Source organism: Coregonus lavaretus (assembly GCF_964263955.1).
Source record: "Coregonus lavaretus genome assembly, chromosome: 17".
In the NCBI taxonomy this organism is placed as follows: Eukaryota; Metazoa; Chordata; class Actinopteri; order Salmoniformes; family Salmonidae; genus Coregonus; species Coregonus lavaretus.
Window position 1 is genome coordinate 12,422,367 of NC_140004.1, and position 15,017 is coordinate 12,437,383.

Genomic DNA, 15,017 nt, shown 5'->3' on the forward strand with positions numbered 1-15,017 from the left:
AGCACTAGCTGACTAGACACTCGCATGATGACAGTGCCTTCAGAAAGTATTACCCCTTGACTTATTCCACATTTTGTTACAGCCTGAATTCAAAATGTATTTTTCTCACCAATCTACACACAATACCCCATAATGACAAAGTAAAAACATGTTTTTAGAAATGTATGCAAATTGATTGAAAATTAAATACTAATAGCTCATTTACTTAAGTATTCACACCACTCAAGCACCTTTGGCAGCGATTACAGCGTTGAGTCGTCTTGGGTATGTCTGTATCAGATTTGCACATCTGGATTTTCTACCATTCTTCCCTGCAGATTTTCTCAAGCTCCGTTAAGTTTGATGGGGAGCGGCGGTGAACCGCAATCTTCAGATATTTCCACAGATTTTCAATGGGATTCAAGTCTGGGCTTTGGCTGGGCCACTCAAGAACATTCACATTTTTGTTCTGAAGCCATTCCAGTGTTGCTTTGGCTGTATGCTTGGGGTCATTGTACTGTTGGAACCACCATGCATCACAGTAGGGATGGTGTTAGACGGGTGATGAGCTGTGCCTGGTTTTCTCCAGATATAGTGCTTTGCATTCAGGCCAAAGAGTTTAATTTTTGTCTCATCAGCTCATGGAATCTTTTGCCTTATGATCAGTCTTTCACGTGCCTTTTTGCAAACTCCAGGGGCCTCATTAATAAACCGTGACGTAAGTACAAAATATACCCCAAAATGTGCATGCGCTATTTTTCACTCAAAAGTTAGCATTTATAAAAATTAACTTGACATGAGAATGTGCTCACCTCCCTGCAAACTTTAGACCATGCATATGTACATCTGCTAGTGGTTGAAATATTGTATTGCAAGCTGGCAAGTAAGTAATTTGTGCAAATTGGGGATATGATGAAAAGCTTATTCATAAAAATCAAACAGGAAATCATATTAACAAGAATGCAGCCATTTTCCATTACATATGCATTACTGAGAAGAGTGAAAATCTGTTTTATTTAAAAAATATACAGTACCATTCAAAAGTTTGGACACACCTACTCATTCAAGGGTTTGTTTTTATTTTTACTATTTATATTGTAGAATAATAGTGAAGACATCAAAACTATGAAATAACACATATGGAATCATGTAGTAACCCAAAAAGTGTTAAACAAATCAAAATAGATTTTAGATTCTTCAAAGTAAACACCCTTTGCCTTGATGACAGCTCTGCACACTCTTGGCATTCTCTCAACCAGCTTCACCTGGAATGCTTTTCTTGAAGGAGTTCCCACATATGCTGAGCACTTGTTGGCTGCTTTTCCTTCACTCTGCGGTCCAACTCATCACAAACCATCTCAATTGGGTTGAGGTCAGGTGATTATGGAGGCCAAGTCATCTGATTCAGCACTCCATCACTCTCCTTGGTCAAATAGCCCTTACACAGCCTGGAGGTGTGTTGGGTCATTGTCCTGTTGAAAAACAAATTATAGTCCCACTAAGCACAAACCAGATGGGATGGCGTATTGCTGCAGAAGGCTGTGGTAGCCATGCTGGTTAAGTGTGCCTTGAGTTCAAAATAAATCACTGACAGTGTCACCAGAAAAGCACCATCACACCTCCTCCACCGTGCTTCATGGTGGGAACCACACATGCAGAGATCATCCGTTCACCTGCTCTGTGTCTCATAAGACACGGCGGTTGGAACCAAAAATATCGAATTTGGACTCATCAGACCAAAGGACAGATTTCCACCAATCTAATGTCCGTTGCTTGTGTTTCTTGGCCCAAGCAAGTCTCTTCTTCTTATTGGTGTCCTTTAGTAGTGGTTTCTTTGCAGCAATTCGACCATGAAGGCCTGATTCATGCAGTCTCCTCTGAACAGTTGATGTTGAGATGTGTCTGTTACTTGAACTCGGTGAAGCATTTATTTGGGCTGCAATTTCTGAGGCTGGTAACTCTAATGAACGTATCCTCTGCAGCAGAGGTAACTCTGGGTCTTCCTTTCCTGTGGCGGTCCTCATGAGAGCAAGTTTCATCATAGCGCTTGATGGTTTTTGCGACTGCACTTGAAGAAACTTTCAAAGTTCTTGAAATGTTCCGTATTGACTGACCTTCATGTCTTATTAATGATGGACTGTCCTTTCTCTTCTCTTATTTCAGCTGTTCTTGCCATAATATGGACCAAATAGGGCTATCTTCTATATACCATCCCTACCTTGTCACAACACAACTGATTGGCTCAAACGCATTAAGAAGGAAAGATATTCCACAAATTAACTTTTAAGAAGGCACACCTGTTAATTGAAATGCATTCCAGGTGACTACCTCATGAAGCTGGTTGAGAGAATGCCAAGAGTGTGCAAAGCTGTCATCAGTGTTGTAAAGTACTTAAGTAAAAATACTTTAAAGTGCTACTTAAGTAGTTTTTGGGAATATCTGTACTTTACTTTACTATTTATATTTTTGGCAACTTTTACTTTTACTTCCCTACATTCTGAAATAAAATAATGTACATACATTTTCCTGTGACACCCAAAAGTACTCGTTACATTTTGACAGGAAAATTGTCCAATTCACACACTTATCAAGAGAACAGCCCTGGTCATCCCTACAGCATCTGATCTTGCAGGACTCACTAAACACAAATGCTTCACCTGTAAATTATGTCTGAGTGTTGGAGTGTGCCCCTGGCAATTCGTCAATTTAAAAAAACATGAAAATGGTGCCGTCTGGTTTGCTTAATATAAGGAATTTGAAATGATTTATACTTTTACTTTTGAAACTTAAGTACATTTTAGCAATTCCATTTACTTTTGATACTTAAGTATATTTAAAACCAAATACTTTTAGACTTTTACTCAAGCAGTATTTTACTGGGTGACATTCACTTTTACTTGAGTCATTTTCTATTAGTATGACAATTGAGTACTTTTTCCACCACTGGCGATTGGGCCTGGCTCGCAGTCGGCGTTCCAATTCATCCCAAAGGTGTTCAATGGGGTTGAGGTTAGGGCTCTGTGCAGGCTAGACAAGTTCTTCCACACTGATCTTGACAAACCATTTCTTTATGGACCTCGCTTTGTGCACGGGGGCTTTATCATGCTGAAAAAGGAAAGGGTATTTTCAAAACTGTTGCCAGAAAGTGTGAAGCACAGAATCGTCTAGAATGTAATTGTATGCTGTAGAGTTAAGATTTCCTTTCACTGGAACCAAGGGGCCAAGCCCGAACCATGAAAAACAGACCCAGACCATTATTCCTCCTCCACCAAACTTTACAGTTGGCACTATGCATTCAGTAGTGTTCGTCAGTCGGACTGCCAGATGATGAAGCGTGATTCATCACTCCAGAGAACGCATTCCCACTGTTCCAGAGTCCAATTGCGGCTTGTGTGTGGCTGCTCAGCCATGGAAAGCCATTTCATGAAGCTCAGGATGAAAAGTTATTGTGCTGACATTGCTTCCAGAGGCAGTTTGGAACTTGGTAGTGAGTGTTGAAACAGAGGACAGACGCGCTACGCGCTTCAGCACTCAGCTGTCCCGTTCTGTGAGCTTATGTGGCCTACCACTTCACGGCTGAGCCGTTGTTGCTCCTAGACGTATCAACTACTACACAATACCAGCACTTACAGTTGACCGGGACAGCTCTAGCAGGGCAGACATTTCAGGAACTGACTTGTTGGAAAGGTGGCATCCTATGACGGTGCCACGTTGAAAGTCACTGAGCTCTACAGTAAGGCCATTCTACTGCCAATATTCGTCTATGGAGATTTCACATTTCAGCAACGGGTGTGGCTGAAATAGCCGAATCCACTAATCTGAAGGGGGTCCACATACTTTTGGTGATGTATTGTATCTACCTCTGCCAAATGTGTTGCTTTTATCACAAAATTAACAATTGTTATAGTGCCTACCCTTAGTCCAGGCTGAAGGTGAAGAAGGTTTATCAATATTTTTAAAGGGCAAACCAGAAATTAAAAACTGCTTTCCCAATCTTTTAGCTGTCATAAGAACATTATTCAACAGGGTCATGTTAATTAGACACTAAATGCAAGAACAAGATGTAAGTCCTGAGTTTTGTGGTTAAACATGCATTCAATGCTTTTACTAGATATATTGTTGCCTAAGATATCAAACGTCATTGACTTGTCATAAACAGGCATATACAAGCAGAGCCAGTAAGAATGAATGTCTCGAAGACAAGGATTTTGGAGTACCCTTCATAAATACACATCTGGTCAATCTACTGCACAGTCTGAATGGAGTTGTTCCACATGTATTAGTTAAAGACAAAGAGTTTGGTCTTCTGACTTCACCTTTGTGCTGCTTGAAGGTCAAATAAAACCTGTGTGTTCAAGATCGACTATATTGCTGGACCAAGCAGAATCACTGATCTACAAATCACCTTGCATCCCAAATAACTACCGAAGATATGGGAAACTGGGTGAATGCAAAGAAAACAAAGGGGGGACAATAGATCATCCAGCTGTAGTGCTGTAGTGGGAGTGAAGCAGAAAGCAGTTTACAAGAAAAGAGAAGAAGAGAAGTTAACAACAAAAAGGACGATGTTCAGGCCTTCAGGTTAGAAGGCAGTGTAAAAATACAGTTCAAAATTATTACAGTCCTAAATTATACACTTCTAAATTACTTGATCTAAGTATGTACTAAGATCTATTATGACGTCTTATTACAAGGCTTACTGATGTGTTATGTCTCTCTATGTTGCACAATTTCAACTGACTCAAATTGGCTATTATTTTCTCTTACAAGATGATAATACCCTGCTAGCACAGAACGTTCCCAGAACGTTCCCTGAAGGTTCTTCTTTGGTTATTAGAAAAAGTACTTTCCCACAACGCTCAGATCTGTTGACATAACGGCTTGGTTAAGGTGTTGGGTTAACAGTCGATGGACCAGGGTTTGAGTCCCGTTCGGGGATACCCCAGTTATTCACTACGTTCGTGTCAGAAGCGAGATAGCGTGTGTGAGGCCATTGCAAAGGCGTGTACACATGAAGTACTTGGTGTAGAGATGCATGGGGACAAGCTCTTCTGAAGGAAGGGGGTAGTGTAGCGACCTTAACGCAACACCTAGCTACCTTGTCAAGGGGTTTGGATCTCTTGGCATGTCGGCCAAGGTATTGTTGACAGTAGCTTGACCAGGGTTCAAATCCCAGCCGGGGTTACCCCCTGAATTCGCTACATACGATGATAATAGTAGACAACTAGGCTGCATTAGCCTAGGTTGTTATTCTCACATTTGGCTGGGCCTTGGGTTCAGATAACCTACTATGGGTTGGAGTCTAGAGAAGATCGGCTGGGGGGCTAGGGTATGAAGCCTATGTTTAGTTACGGGTTGAACTGATAAGGCTGCGGTTGGGGTGTATTCCTCCAGGCCTCCACTGGACCGTGATTATTTACGTTATCACTGAAGGACTCCCTGGCCCCCCACTGACGAAAAAATGCACCAGCTGCAAGAAAAAACGGTAAACTTGTGCCCTGTATATACAACAGAAATATACATATTATGCCCTCCGTAAATATTGGGACAGTGAAGCATTTTTTCTTCTTTTGGCTCTATACTCCAAAAGTTTGAAATCAAACAATGACTATGAGGTCAAAGTGCAGACTGTCAGCTTTAATTTGAGGGTATTTCCAGCCATATCGGGTGAACCGTTTAGGAATTACAGCACTTCTGTACATAGATCCCCCTTTTTTAGGGGAGCAAAAGTATTGGGACAAATTCACTTATATGTGTATTCAAGTAGTCAAATGTTTAGTATTTGTTCCCATGTTCATAGCATGCAATGACTACATCAAGCTTGTGACTCTTCAAATTTGTTGGATGCATTTGCACTTTGTTTTGGTTGTGTTTCAGGTTATTTTGTGCCCAATAGAAATGAATGGTAAATAATGTAGTGTGTCATTTTGGAGTCACTTGTATTGTAAAGAATAGAATATGTTTCTAAACACTTCCACATTAATGTGGATGCTACCATGATTACGGATAATCCTGAATGGATGGTGAATAATGATGAGTGAGAAAGTTACAGACGCACAAATATCCTATCCCCCAAGACATGCTAACCTCTCACAATTACAATAACAGGGGAGGTTAGCATTTTGGGGGGGTTATGATATTTGTGTGTCTGTAACTTCCTCACGTCACAAATCACCCAGAAAAACAGATACATTCCTCCACAAATAAGTCCCCAATCAATACTTTAAATTGCCTGAACGGCACCAGAACATTAGCTCCATTCTTTCTCCCCTTCCGGTATCCCCTCTAGGTCTCTCCTCTCGGTGTACACCCTAACCCCAGCCTTAGTGATGTGGACGCCAAGGAACTTAAAGCTCTCGACCCGCTCCACAATAGCCCCGTCGATGTGGAAGGGGGCATGCTCACCCCTCTTTCTCCTATAGTCCACAATCAGCTTCTTGGTCTTACTGACGTTGAGGGAGAGGTTGTTAGCCTGGCACCACACTGCTGTCTCTGACCTCCTCCCTGTAAGCTGACTCATCGCTGTCGGTGATCAAGCCTACCACCGTCGTGTCATCAGCAAACTTGATGATGGTGTTGGAGTCGTGCGCGGCCACGCAGTTGTGGGTGAACAGGGAGTATACAGGACTAAGCACCCCTGAGGGGACCTCGTGTTGAGGGTCAGCATGGTATAGGTGTTGTTGCCTACCCTCACCACCTGGGGCCGACCTGTCAGGAAGTCCAGGATCGATCCAGTTGCAGAGGGAGGGGTTCAGTCCCAGGGTCCCTAGCTTGGTGATGAGCTTGGAGGGCACTATGATGTTGAACACTGAGCTGTATGTCTATGAACAGCATTCTCACATGCTGTAGTTATTTCCCCTCTTGGTCAGGTGGGAGAGGGCAGTATGAAGTGCAATTGAGATTGCGTCATCCCTGGATCTGTTGGGGCGGTATGTTAATTGGAGTGGGTATATGGTGTCCGGAATTATGGTGTTGCACTGGAGGTTGGTGGCACCTTAATTGGGCAGAGCGGGCTAGTGGTAATGACTGGAGCGGAATTAGTGGAATGGTATCAAATACATCAAAGACATGGTCTCCAGGTGTTTGATGCCATTCCATTTGCTCCGTTCCAGCCATTTTTATGAGCCGTTCTCCCCTCAGCAGCCTTCTGTGTGGTGTTGTGTGTCATGACCAGCCGTTCAAAGCGCTTCATAGTTACAGATGAGTGCTACACAGTGACAGTCATTTAGGCAGGTTACCTTGGAGCTCTTGGGAACAGGGACAATGGTGGTCAGCTTGAAACATGTTGGGATTACAGACTGGGACAAGGAGAGATTGAAAATGTCTGTGAAGACACCTGCCAGCTGGTCTGCGCATGCTTTGAGAACGCACCCTGGTATTCCGTCTGGCCCGGTGGCCTTGTGATTCTTAACCTATTTAAACATTTTGCTCACATCAGCCATGGAGAGCGAGATCATACAGTCATCCGGAAAAACAGAGGCTTTCACGCAAGGCACAGTGTTATATTCCTCAGAGAGAGCATAAAGGACATTTAGCTTGTTTGGGAGTTCTGCGTAGCTGGGCAGCTCATGGCTGGGTTACCCTTTGCAGAAGAGTTACAGAAGGTGTTGAAAGAACGAGTCCCATCCTCCCAGGCTGGTGGCCAGGAGTATGAATGGTTAGGGAAAAGTAGTGGGATAAGGAGGGGGTTTTGGTTTAATAGGTGCAGGGTTAGTGGATGGTGCAATTATACATTTTTTAATTCCCATTTCTTTCTTTTTTGTAGTTTTTTTGTTGTGGAAATCCCATTCTAAACTGAAAAAGGTAGCAATCAATGACACATATAAATCCTGGATTGCTGATGCTATGTATTGGCCATTGAGAGGCTTTAGAGATACTGGTCGGTCATATTGGCACTCCCCAGTAGGAGCAGTCATCCATAGGAATGAATGAAATTATGCAGCATTTCAATTAAATGTTTCAAGGACAAAATTACATGTATTTTTTGTTGTTGTAGTTGGGACAGGAACATTAGTACTCTCTAAACAAATACTTTAAGGAATGTTTTCAAATATATTTTTTCATTTTTGTTTAGCTCACATAATATAATTTAAAAGTATGCATTAAGAATAATAATTTAATAGAATAAAGTTCTCAAAAACTAATATTAGTTATGCATTTATATAGCTTCCAAAATATTTATTTAAATGGAGGAGTGCCAAGATGGCTGTGCAGTGGCTTCAATACAGCGCCCCCTGTCAGTCATCCAGGGTTTATAATACGCAAAAAAAGAGTCTTGCCGGAAATTCACACGAAGAAGAAGAAGAACGACTCCCTGGCCTGTGCCCTGTCCTCCGCTCGTGCGACAGCAGGTGGCGGCAGTGCGAGTCAACTCAAGCTCCTCCCACGAGGCCGTGCGCTCCTTCCTTCTCACTTCCTCTCTCCAAGCCGCGCATAGGAAGGGGGCTGGCGGTCTACAGCCCCGAAGCAAAACACCATGTAAAAGTATAAAAAGGACACAGAACGCAAACTATTGACTTTTCCAATTATTAGTTCCGTCAGTCCACGCGTCGGGACAACGCTTGCTGTTGGGAAGAGAGCGAATGGCCAGTGAAATCACAGATTAATCCCGTGAAAGGTAGGAGACCTCACATTGTTCCGATGGTACCGCAATCAGCCCCGGGTGATGATGATAGAATTTTCCCACTGTAGCCAGTGGTGTAAAGTACTTAAGTAAAAATACTTTCAAGTACTACTTAAATCGTTATATTTTTTACTACTTTTACTTTTACTTCACTACATTCCTAAAGACAATAATGTACTTTTTACTCCATACATTTTCCATGACAACCAAAAGTACTGGTTACATTTAGGATTCTTAGCAGGACAGGAAAACAGTCCAATTCACGCATTTATCAAGATAAAATCCCTGGTTATCCCTACTGCCTCTGATCTGGCGGACTCACTAAACACAAATTCTATTTTTGTTTTGTTATTATTATTATTATTATTATTATTATTATTATTCTATATATATATTTTTTTTTTGGGTGGCGGGGTGCTTTGTTTGTAAGTTATGTCTGAGTGTTGAGTATCCGTAAATAAATAAAAAATAACAAGAAAATTGTGCCTTCTGTTTTGGTTAATATAAGGAATTTGAAATGATTTCTACTTTTACTTTTGATACTTAAGTATTTTACTGGGTGACTTTCACTTTTACTTGAGTCATTTTGTATTAAGGTCACTTTTACTCAAGTATGACAACTGGGTACTTTTTCCACCACTGTCTGTAGCCTATGCAGACCAAGCGACTGAATATTTAACAGAAGAATGTTATGATTATTGCATATTAAAAAGTGGGTGCTTGGTACTATATTGCCTTTTTTTTTTTTTTTACCAAACTGCGCACTCCATGTTGTTCAAAAGTTACTTCATGTATGGATGCAACGTGTTTCTGTCAGTGGAGACAGAGGTGTGTATCCACCTGTAAAGCACTGTTTAAAATAGATATGTGACCAAAATCCACCACTACATCCTTCATGCTACTCTACTATTTCACTCTATTTCACTCTACTCTGTTGCAGAGGTGTATGATTAACCCAGTCCGTTACTTAATCCTTTCATAACTTGAATTTCTGATAAAAGGAATGTATTGAATGTGTATGAAGCACATATGTATGGTTAATATGTTTATCTCATTGAAAGAACACAGTTTGATGCTCATGTATGATGGGACTGTTGCTGACATAGGCTTAGGCCTAACTATTAAATTATTGGCTAGTCAGACCCGTTTTCCTCTAGTACTCAAATTGGTGCCGTCTGTGTTCTCTTTTAACGTGGCTTCAGAATATAGAAATACATTGAACATCTCCTTCATTACTCTGGACAAGGGCAGCCACGGTCATTCCCTCTAAACAAACAATTCCAGGGGATTGTCCTGGATGGTCGGATTAATTATACATTTCAACTAAACTCCCCACCTGAGGAAAACAGTAAAGGCTTGCTGGCTCATTGCCTGTTTCCCTGAGTTTAAGATCTCATGATTTTTCCACTTTCACTCTTCCCTCTCTCTCCCTGCCCCCCTCTTATATCTCTCTCTCTTTCTCTCTCTGTCTGTGTCTCTCTGTCTCTCTCTCTGTCTCTCTGTGTGTGTGTGTCTGTAGGTAGGTAGCAGACAGATACCATGCAGATAAGCGATGGCCCCAGTTACTCCCCTGTCTTTGTGGCCCCGTCCAACGGTATCCACCGGTCGGCAGGATTCGTCCCCGGCAGGGTCGTACCCGTCCGCTCCCCGCCTCCGACCAAGGCCCCACCCCATCCCCCCCTGAAGCCCATTGGCACGCCTCCTGAGCGCCGGGCGACCTTTAGCCTATCAGAGGAAGGCCAGCGCCTAGAGCGTGCTCAGAGTCTGAGGAAGAATACCTTAATCTGCTTCGGTGTCTCCCTGGGGGCCTTCTTCCTCTCGCTCATCCTCATCCTCAGCCTCACCAGTGGAGACGTGTTGGACGGTGAGTGTGTGTTTGTCTGTGAGTATGAGAGTGTCATGAGCTGTTAATACTGACCTGGCTAAGGTACTTAGGCCCATTGCTCCACAGGAATCATAGACTGAACTATAGTCAATGACCTATCATACCCTGTTTTGCTCTATCTATGTGCTATGTCAGTGATGTTGTCTTTGATTGGTCCTGTCTGTGTGTACAGAGAACTGTCCAGACCACAGCTCCTCCCTGAGCAGCTGGAACCCAGGTCACAACCCAGAGAAGGCCATGGTCGTTCGGAGGGGAGATCTGTTTCGATTGGACTCTTCTGCCACCTTATACTCCCTAACCATCCAATCAGGAGGTAGGTTAGGTCCTCTCTCTGGTCTGATTGCTGTTTCCGGCTAGGTCAGAAGTACAATGCATTCGGAAAGTATTCAGACCCCTTCACTTTTTCCACATTTTGTTACGTTACAGCTTTATTCTAAAATGGATTCAGTAGTTTTTTTCCCCTCATCAATCTACACACAATACCCCATAATGACAAAGCAAAAACAGGTTTGTAGAATTTTTTGCAAATTTATAACAAATAAAACACTGAAATATCACATTTACATAAGTATTCAGACCCTTTAATCAGTACTTTGTTGAAGCACCTTTAGCAGCGATTACAGCCTTGAGTCTTCTTGGTTAGGATGCTACAAGCTTGACACACCTGTATTTGGGGAGTTTCTCCCATTCTTCTTTGCAGATCCTCTCAAGCTCTGTCAGGTTGGATGGGGAGTGTCGCTGCACAGCTATTTTCAAGTCTCTCCAGAGATGTTCGATCGGGTTCTGGCTGGGCCACTCAAGGACATTCAGAGACTTGTCCCGAAGCCACTCCTGCGTTGTCTTGGCTGTGTGCTTAGGGTCGTTGTCCTGTTGGAAGGTGAACCTTCGCCCCAGTCTGAGGTCCTGAGCGCTCTGGAGCAGGTTTTCATCAAGGATCTCTCTGTACTTTGCTCCATTCATCTTATCCTCGATCCTGACTAGTCTCCCAGTCCCTGCCGCTGAAAAACACATCCCCACAGGATAATGCTGCCACCACCATGCTTCACTGTAGGGATGGTGCCAGGTTTCCTCCAGATGTGACACTTGGCATTCAGGCCAAAGAGTTCAATCTTGGTTTCATCAGACCAGAGAATGTTGTTTCTCATGGTATGATAGTCCTTTAAGTGCCTCTTGGCAAACTCGAAGTGGGCTGTCATGTACCTTTTATTGAGGAGTGGCTTCCGTCTGGCCACTCTACCATAAAGGCCTCTTTGGTGGAGTGCTGCAGAGATGGTTGTCCTTCTGGAAGTTTCTCCCATCTCCACAGAGGAACTCTGGAGCTCTGTCAGTGTGACCATCGGATTCTTGGTCACCTCCCTGACCAAGGCCCTTCTCCCCAGATTTCTCAGTTTGGCCGGGCGGCCAGCTCTAGGAAGAGTCTTGGTGGTTCCAAACTTCTTCCATTTAAGAATGATGGAGGCCACTGTGTTCTTGGGGACCTTCAATGCTGCAGAAATGTTTTGGTGCCCTTCCCCAGAGCTGATCCTCGACACAATCCTGTCTCGGAGCTCTATGGACAATTCCTTCAACCTCATGGCATAGGTTTTGCTCTGACATGCACTGTCAACTGTGGGACCTTATATAGACAGGTGTGTGCCTTTCCAAATCATGTCCAATCAATTGAATTTACCACAGGTGGACTACAATCAAGTTGTAGAAACATCTCAAGGATGATCAATGGAAACAGGATGCACCTGAGCTCAATTTCGGGTCTCATAGCAAAGGGTCTAAGTACTTATGTAAATAAGGTATTTCTGTTTTTTGTTTTTAATACATTTGCAAAAATGTGTCAACCTGTTTTCGCTTTGTCATTATGGGGTGTTGTGTGTAGATTGACTAGGAAGAAAAATAATTTAATCAATTTTAGAATAAGGCTGTAACGTAACAAAATAGTCAGAGCATGCAATATTTGGCACTGGGTTCCGAGATGAAGTTGAGGATAATGTCTTTCTCAATAAAGTAACATTAAGAACATAGGCTCTGCAGAACGGATTGTTTTTATGTTTTATAATTTATATTTGTCTCCACACAGGCCGAGTGGTCTTTGCAGACAATACTGAGGGCTCCAAAAACATCACTCTCAGGACGCGCCATGTGCTGATTGAAGATGGGGGTTCGCTGCACATCGGTGCCCCCAAATGCCGCTACCGCTCCCAGGCCACAATCGCCCTGCTGGGCCGTTCGGACGAGAAGTCTGTAGCTGAAGTACCGGAATTGGGACGGAAGTTCATCGGGGTGCGTGGAGGTGCAACCCTGGAGATTCACGGGATGGAGAGGCTGTCGTGGACCCTCCTGACCCGCAGCGTTCCCTCCTCTGGCCTAGCCACGGGGGGCTATGTTTTCCAGCGCAACTTTAGCCGTGGCATCAACCTGCGTGTGGTGGACCAGGACACGGCCAGTGTGCTGTTCAGCGAGCGCTACGACACGCACGAGTCACGCAACGACAGCCGCCGGCTCACGCAGCTGCTCCAGTCGCTGCCTGCGAGGCGCATCGTCACGCTGGCCGTGGGAGACTCGGCTGTCAAGAGCCTGCTGGACGAGACCAAGAGAACCATCCAGAACCTGCTTGGTAGTACGTACGTCCATGATCTCAAATACAGGTAACAATACAGTTGAACACAAAATCAATATAACTTAATGAATTTGGTAAAGAATAGGTAGACGATGACTTGAGATGGAGTCGTAGGTGGTGCAAGAGAATCATTTAATTTGGGAGCATCACAGCGTGTAGCGCATCATCAAAGGAAAATCGTCACTGTCTGGAGGGGTGTGTAACTGTTTATACTTCCCATCTCATGGGGGTGATAGAGGGTTTGTTTTACTCTGTCCTTCAAGATCAAGCCTAATCATTCATGTCTTATTGAGGCGCACCCTTTCCTTCAATACCGTTGCCAGCAGAATCTAATTTTATCTGCCAGCAGCATCTGTCCAAATTCCGTCAGGAAGTGCACGGCTGGAGAGTTAAGTAGGCATGCTTCCCAGATTTGTGCAAAATGAGCTGACTCAGTCGTTTTCGCCTTCACACAGAGTTCCCGAACAGGTCAAAAACACATTGTCTCCCCTGAACATAGAGAAACATACATCATGTTCACTTAAATACAGACCTTTAGCAATGCAAGTGACTTGAATAGAGGACAAATTATGTTTTTTTGTGCTCTGCTGTAAAACCATTCAAATAGTCTAGTTTTGGGTATCTCACTGTTTTAGGTGTAGAGCTCAGGGCCCGGTTGCATAAAACATCTTAAGTTAATTTTCCCCATATATTTTTATTTAAAGTTTACTTAACTTTAAGTCAGTTGCACAAAACATTTTAAGGCGATTTTCCCCCTTAAATTAAGTGAAAAAGTTAAGGATGCCTATGAGGTCCCTTAAGTGCTTAATACATTATGGATATCAATGTAAACAGCATTTGCCCTGGTTCCAGCTAGCTAGGTGTAAAGCTAGCTACTTAGCTAAACAATGGAATGTGCACAATCCATGGCTACAAAGCTAGCTAGTTACCTACTATGTAAGTTAGCTTGACGTGCTAGAAAGTAATAGAAACAAGTGGAGAAAATAGTAACTAAAAGAAACGTGTTTTATCTTCTGAATCAATTTGTTTCTCCTGTCTTGAATGTAGAAGTTGAATTTGCGATCTCCCAAAATAAATACGACCTCTTTGAGGAGAAGTTCAGTGAATCAGGTCGTCTCCACAGTGTTGCCAACTATTATCAAGGAAAGTAGCTGTTGGATGCTCCATTTGTCGCTAGAAGTCGCTACATGACGTCACAACGTAGTAGTGACATCATGTTAATTTGCGCATTCGCTTTAAAAAAAATTTTTACATTATTTTTTACGCTTATGCTGTCCCTCAGTCTCTCATGCCATGATCAATTCTCCAAAGCAAACAAAATCGTGAAGGAGAACAAAAATGAACTGATTAATAAAAAATAATAAAATACAAATAATTAAACCGCACAGAAAAAACACAGTAAAGTAGATAACATTTTTAGAATGTTTGTTATTATTATTTATGCCTTGGCGTGCTGTGGTGTCATTTAATAACAAGGAACCAATTTAATAAATTAACCTCACTCGCTGCTGCAGCAGCGGGGAGAGGACCGAGAGGCGGGGGAAGGGGCGCAAGTGACAGGTGCACACCAGTGGAGGCTCCTCAGAGGAGGAAGGGAATTTTATAAAACTAGTGAAACTATACTAAATATATTCATGTCACCAAATAATTGATTAAAATACACTGTTTTGCAATGAAGATCTACAGTAGCCTCAACACCAATTTGTAGGGTAGCACCATGGTGAAGCTGGAGGACAGCTAGTTTCCGTCCTCCTCTGGGCACATTGACTTCAATACAGAACCTAGGAGGCTTGTGGTTCTCACCCCCTTCCACAGACTTACACAGTAATTATGACAACTTCCGGACGACGTCCTCCAACCTATCAGAGTTCTTGCAGCATGAACATGTTGTTATCCACCCAATCAAAGAGAATGAATCT

General features: G+C 43.0%; 1 protein-coding gene across 1 annotated transcript in view; it reads left to right on the forward strand.

Moving 5' to 3' along the window:
- The first annotated feature begins 8,394 nt into the window (after positions 1-8,394).
- cemip2 (cell migration inducing hyaluronidase 2) overlaps positions 8,395-15,017 on the forward strand; it is a 69,098-nt gene continuing 62,475 nt past the window's right edge. The window contains exons 1-4 of the mRNA XM_084181387.1: positions 8,395-8,596; positions 10,122-10,466; positions 10,660-10,800; positions 12,559-13,126. Of these exons, the coding sequence (XP_084037513.1) occupies positions 10,142-10,466; positions 10,660-10,800; positions 12,559-13,126 (1,034 nt within the window). The 5' untranslated portion in view covers positions 8,395-8,596; positions 10,122-10,141. The remainder of the gene's footprint in view (positions 8,597-10,121; positions 10,467-10,659; positions 10,801-12,558; positions 13,127-15,017) is intronic.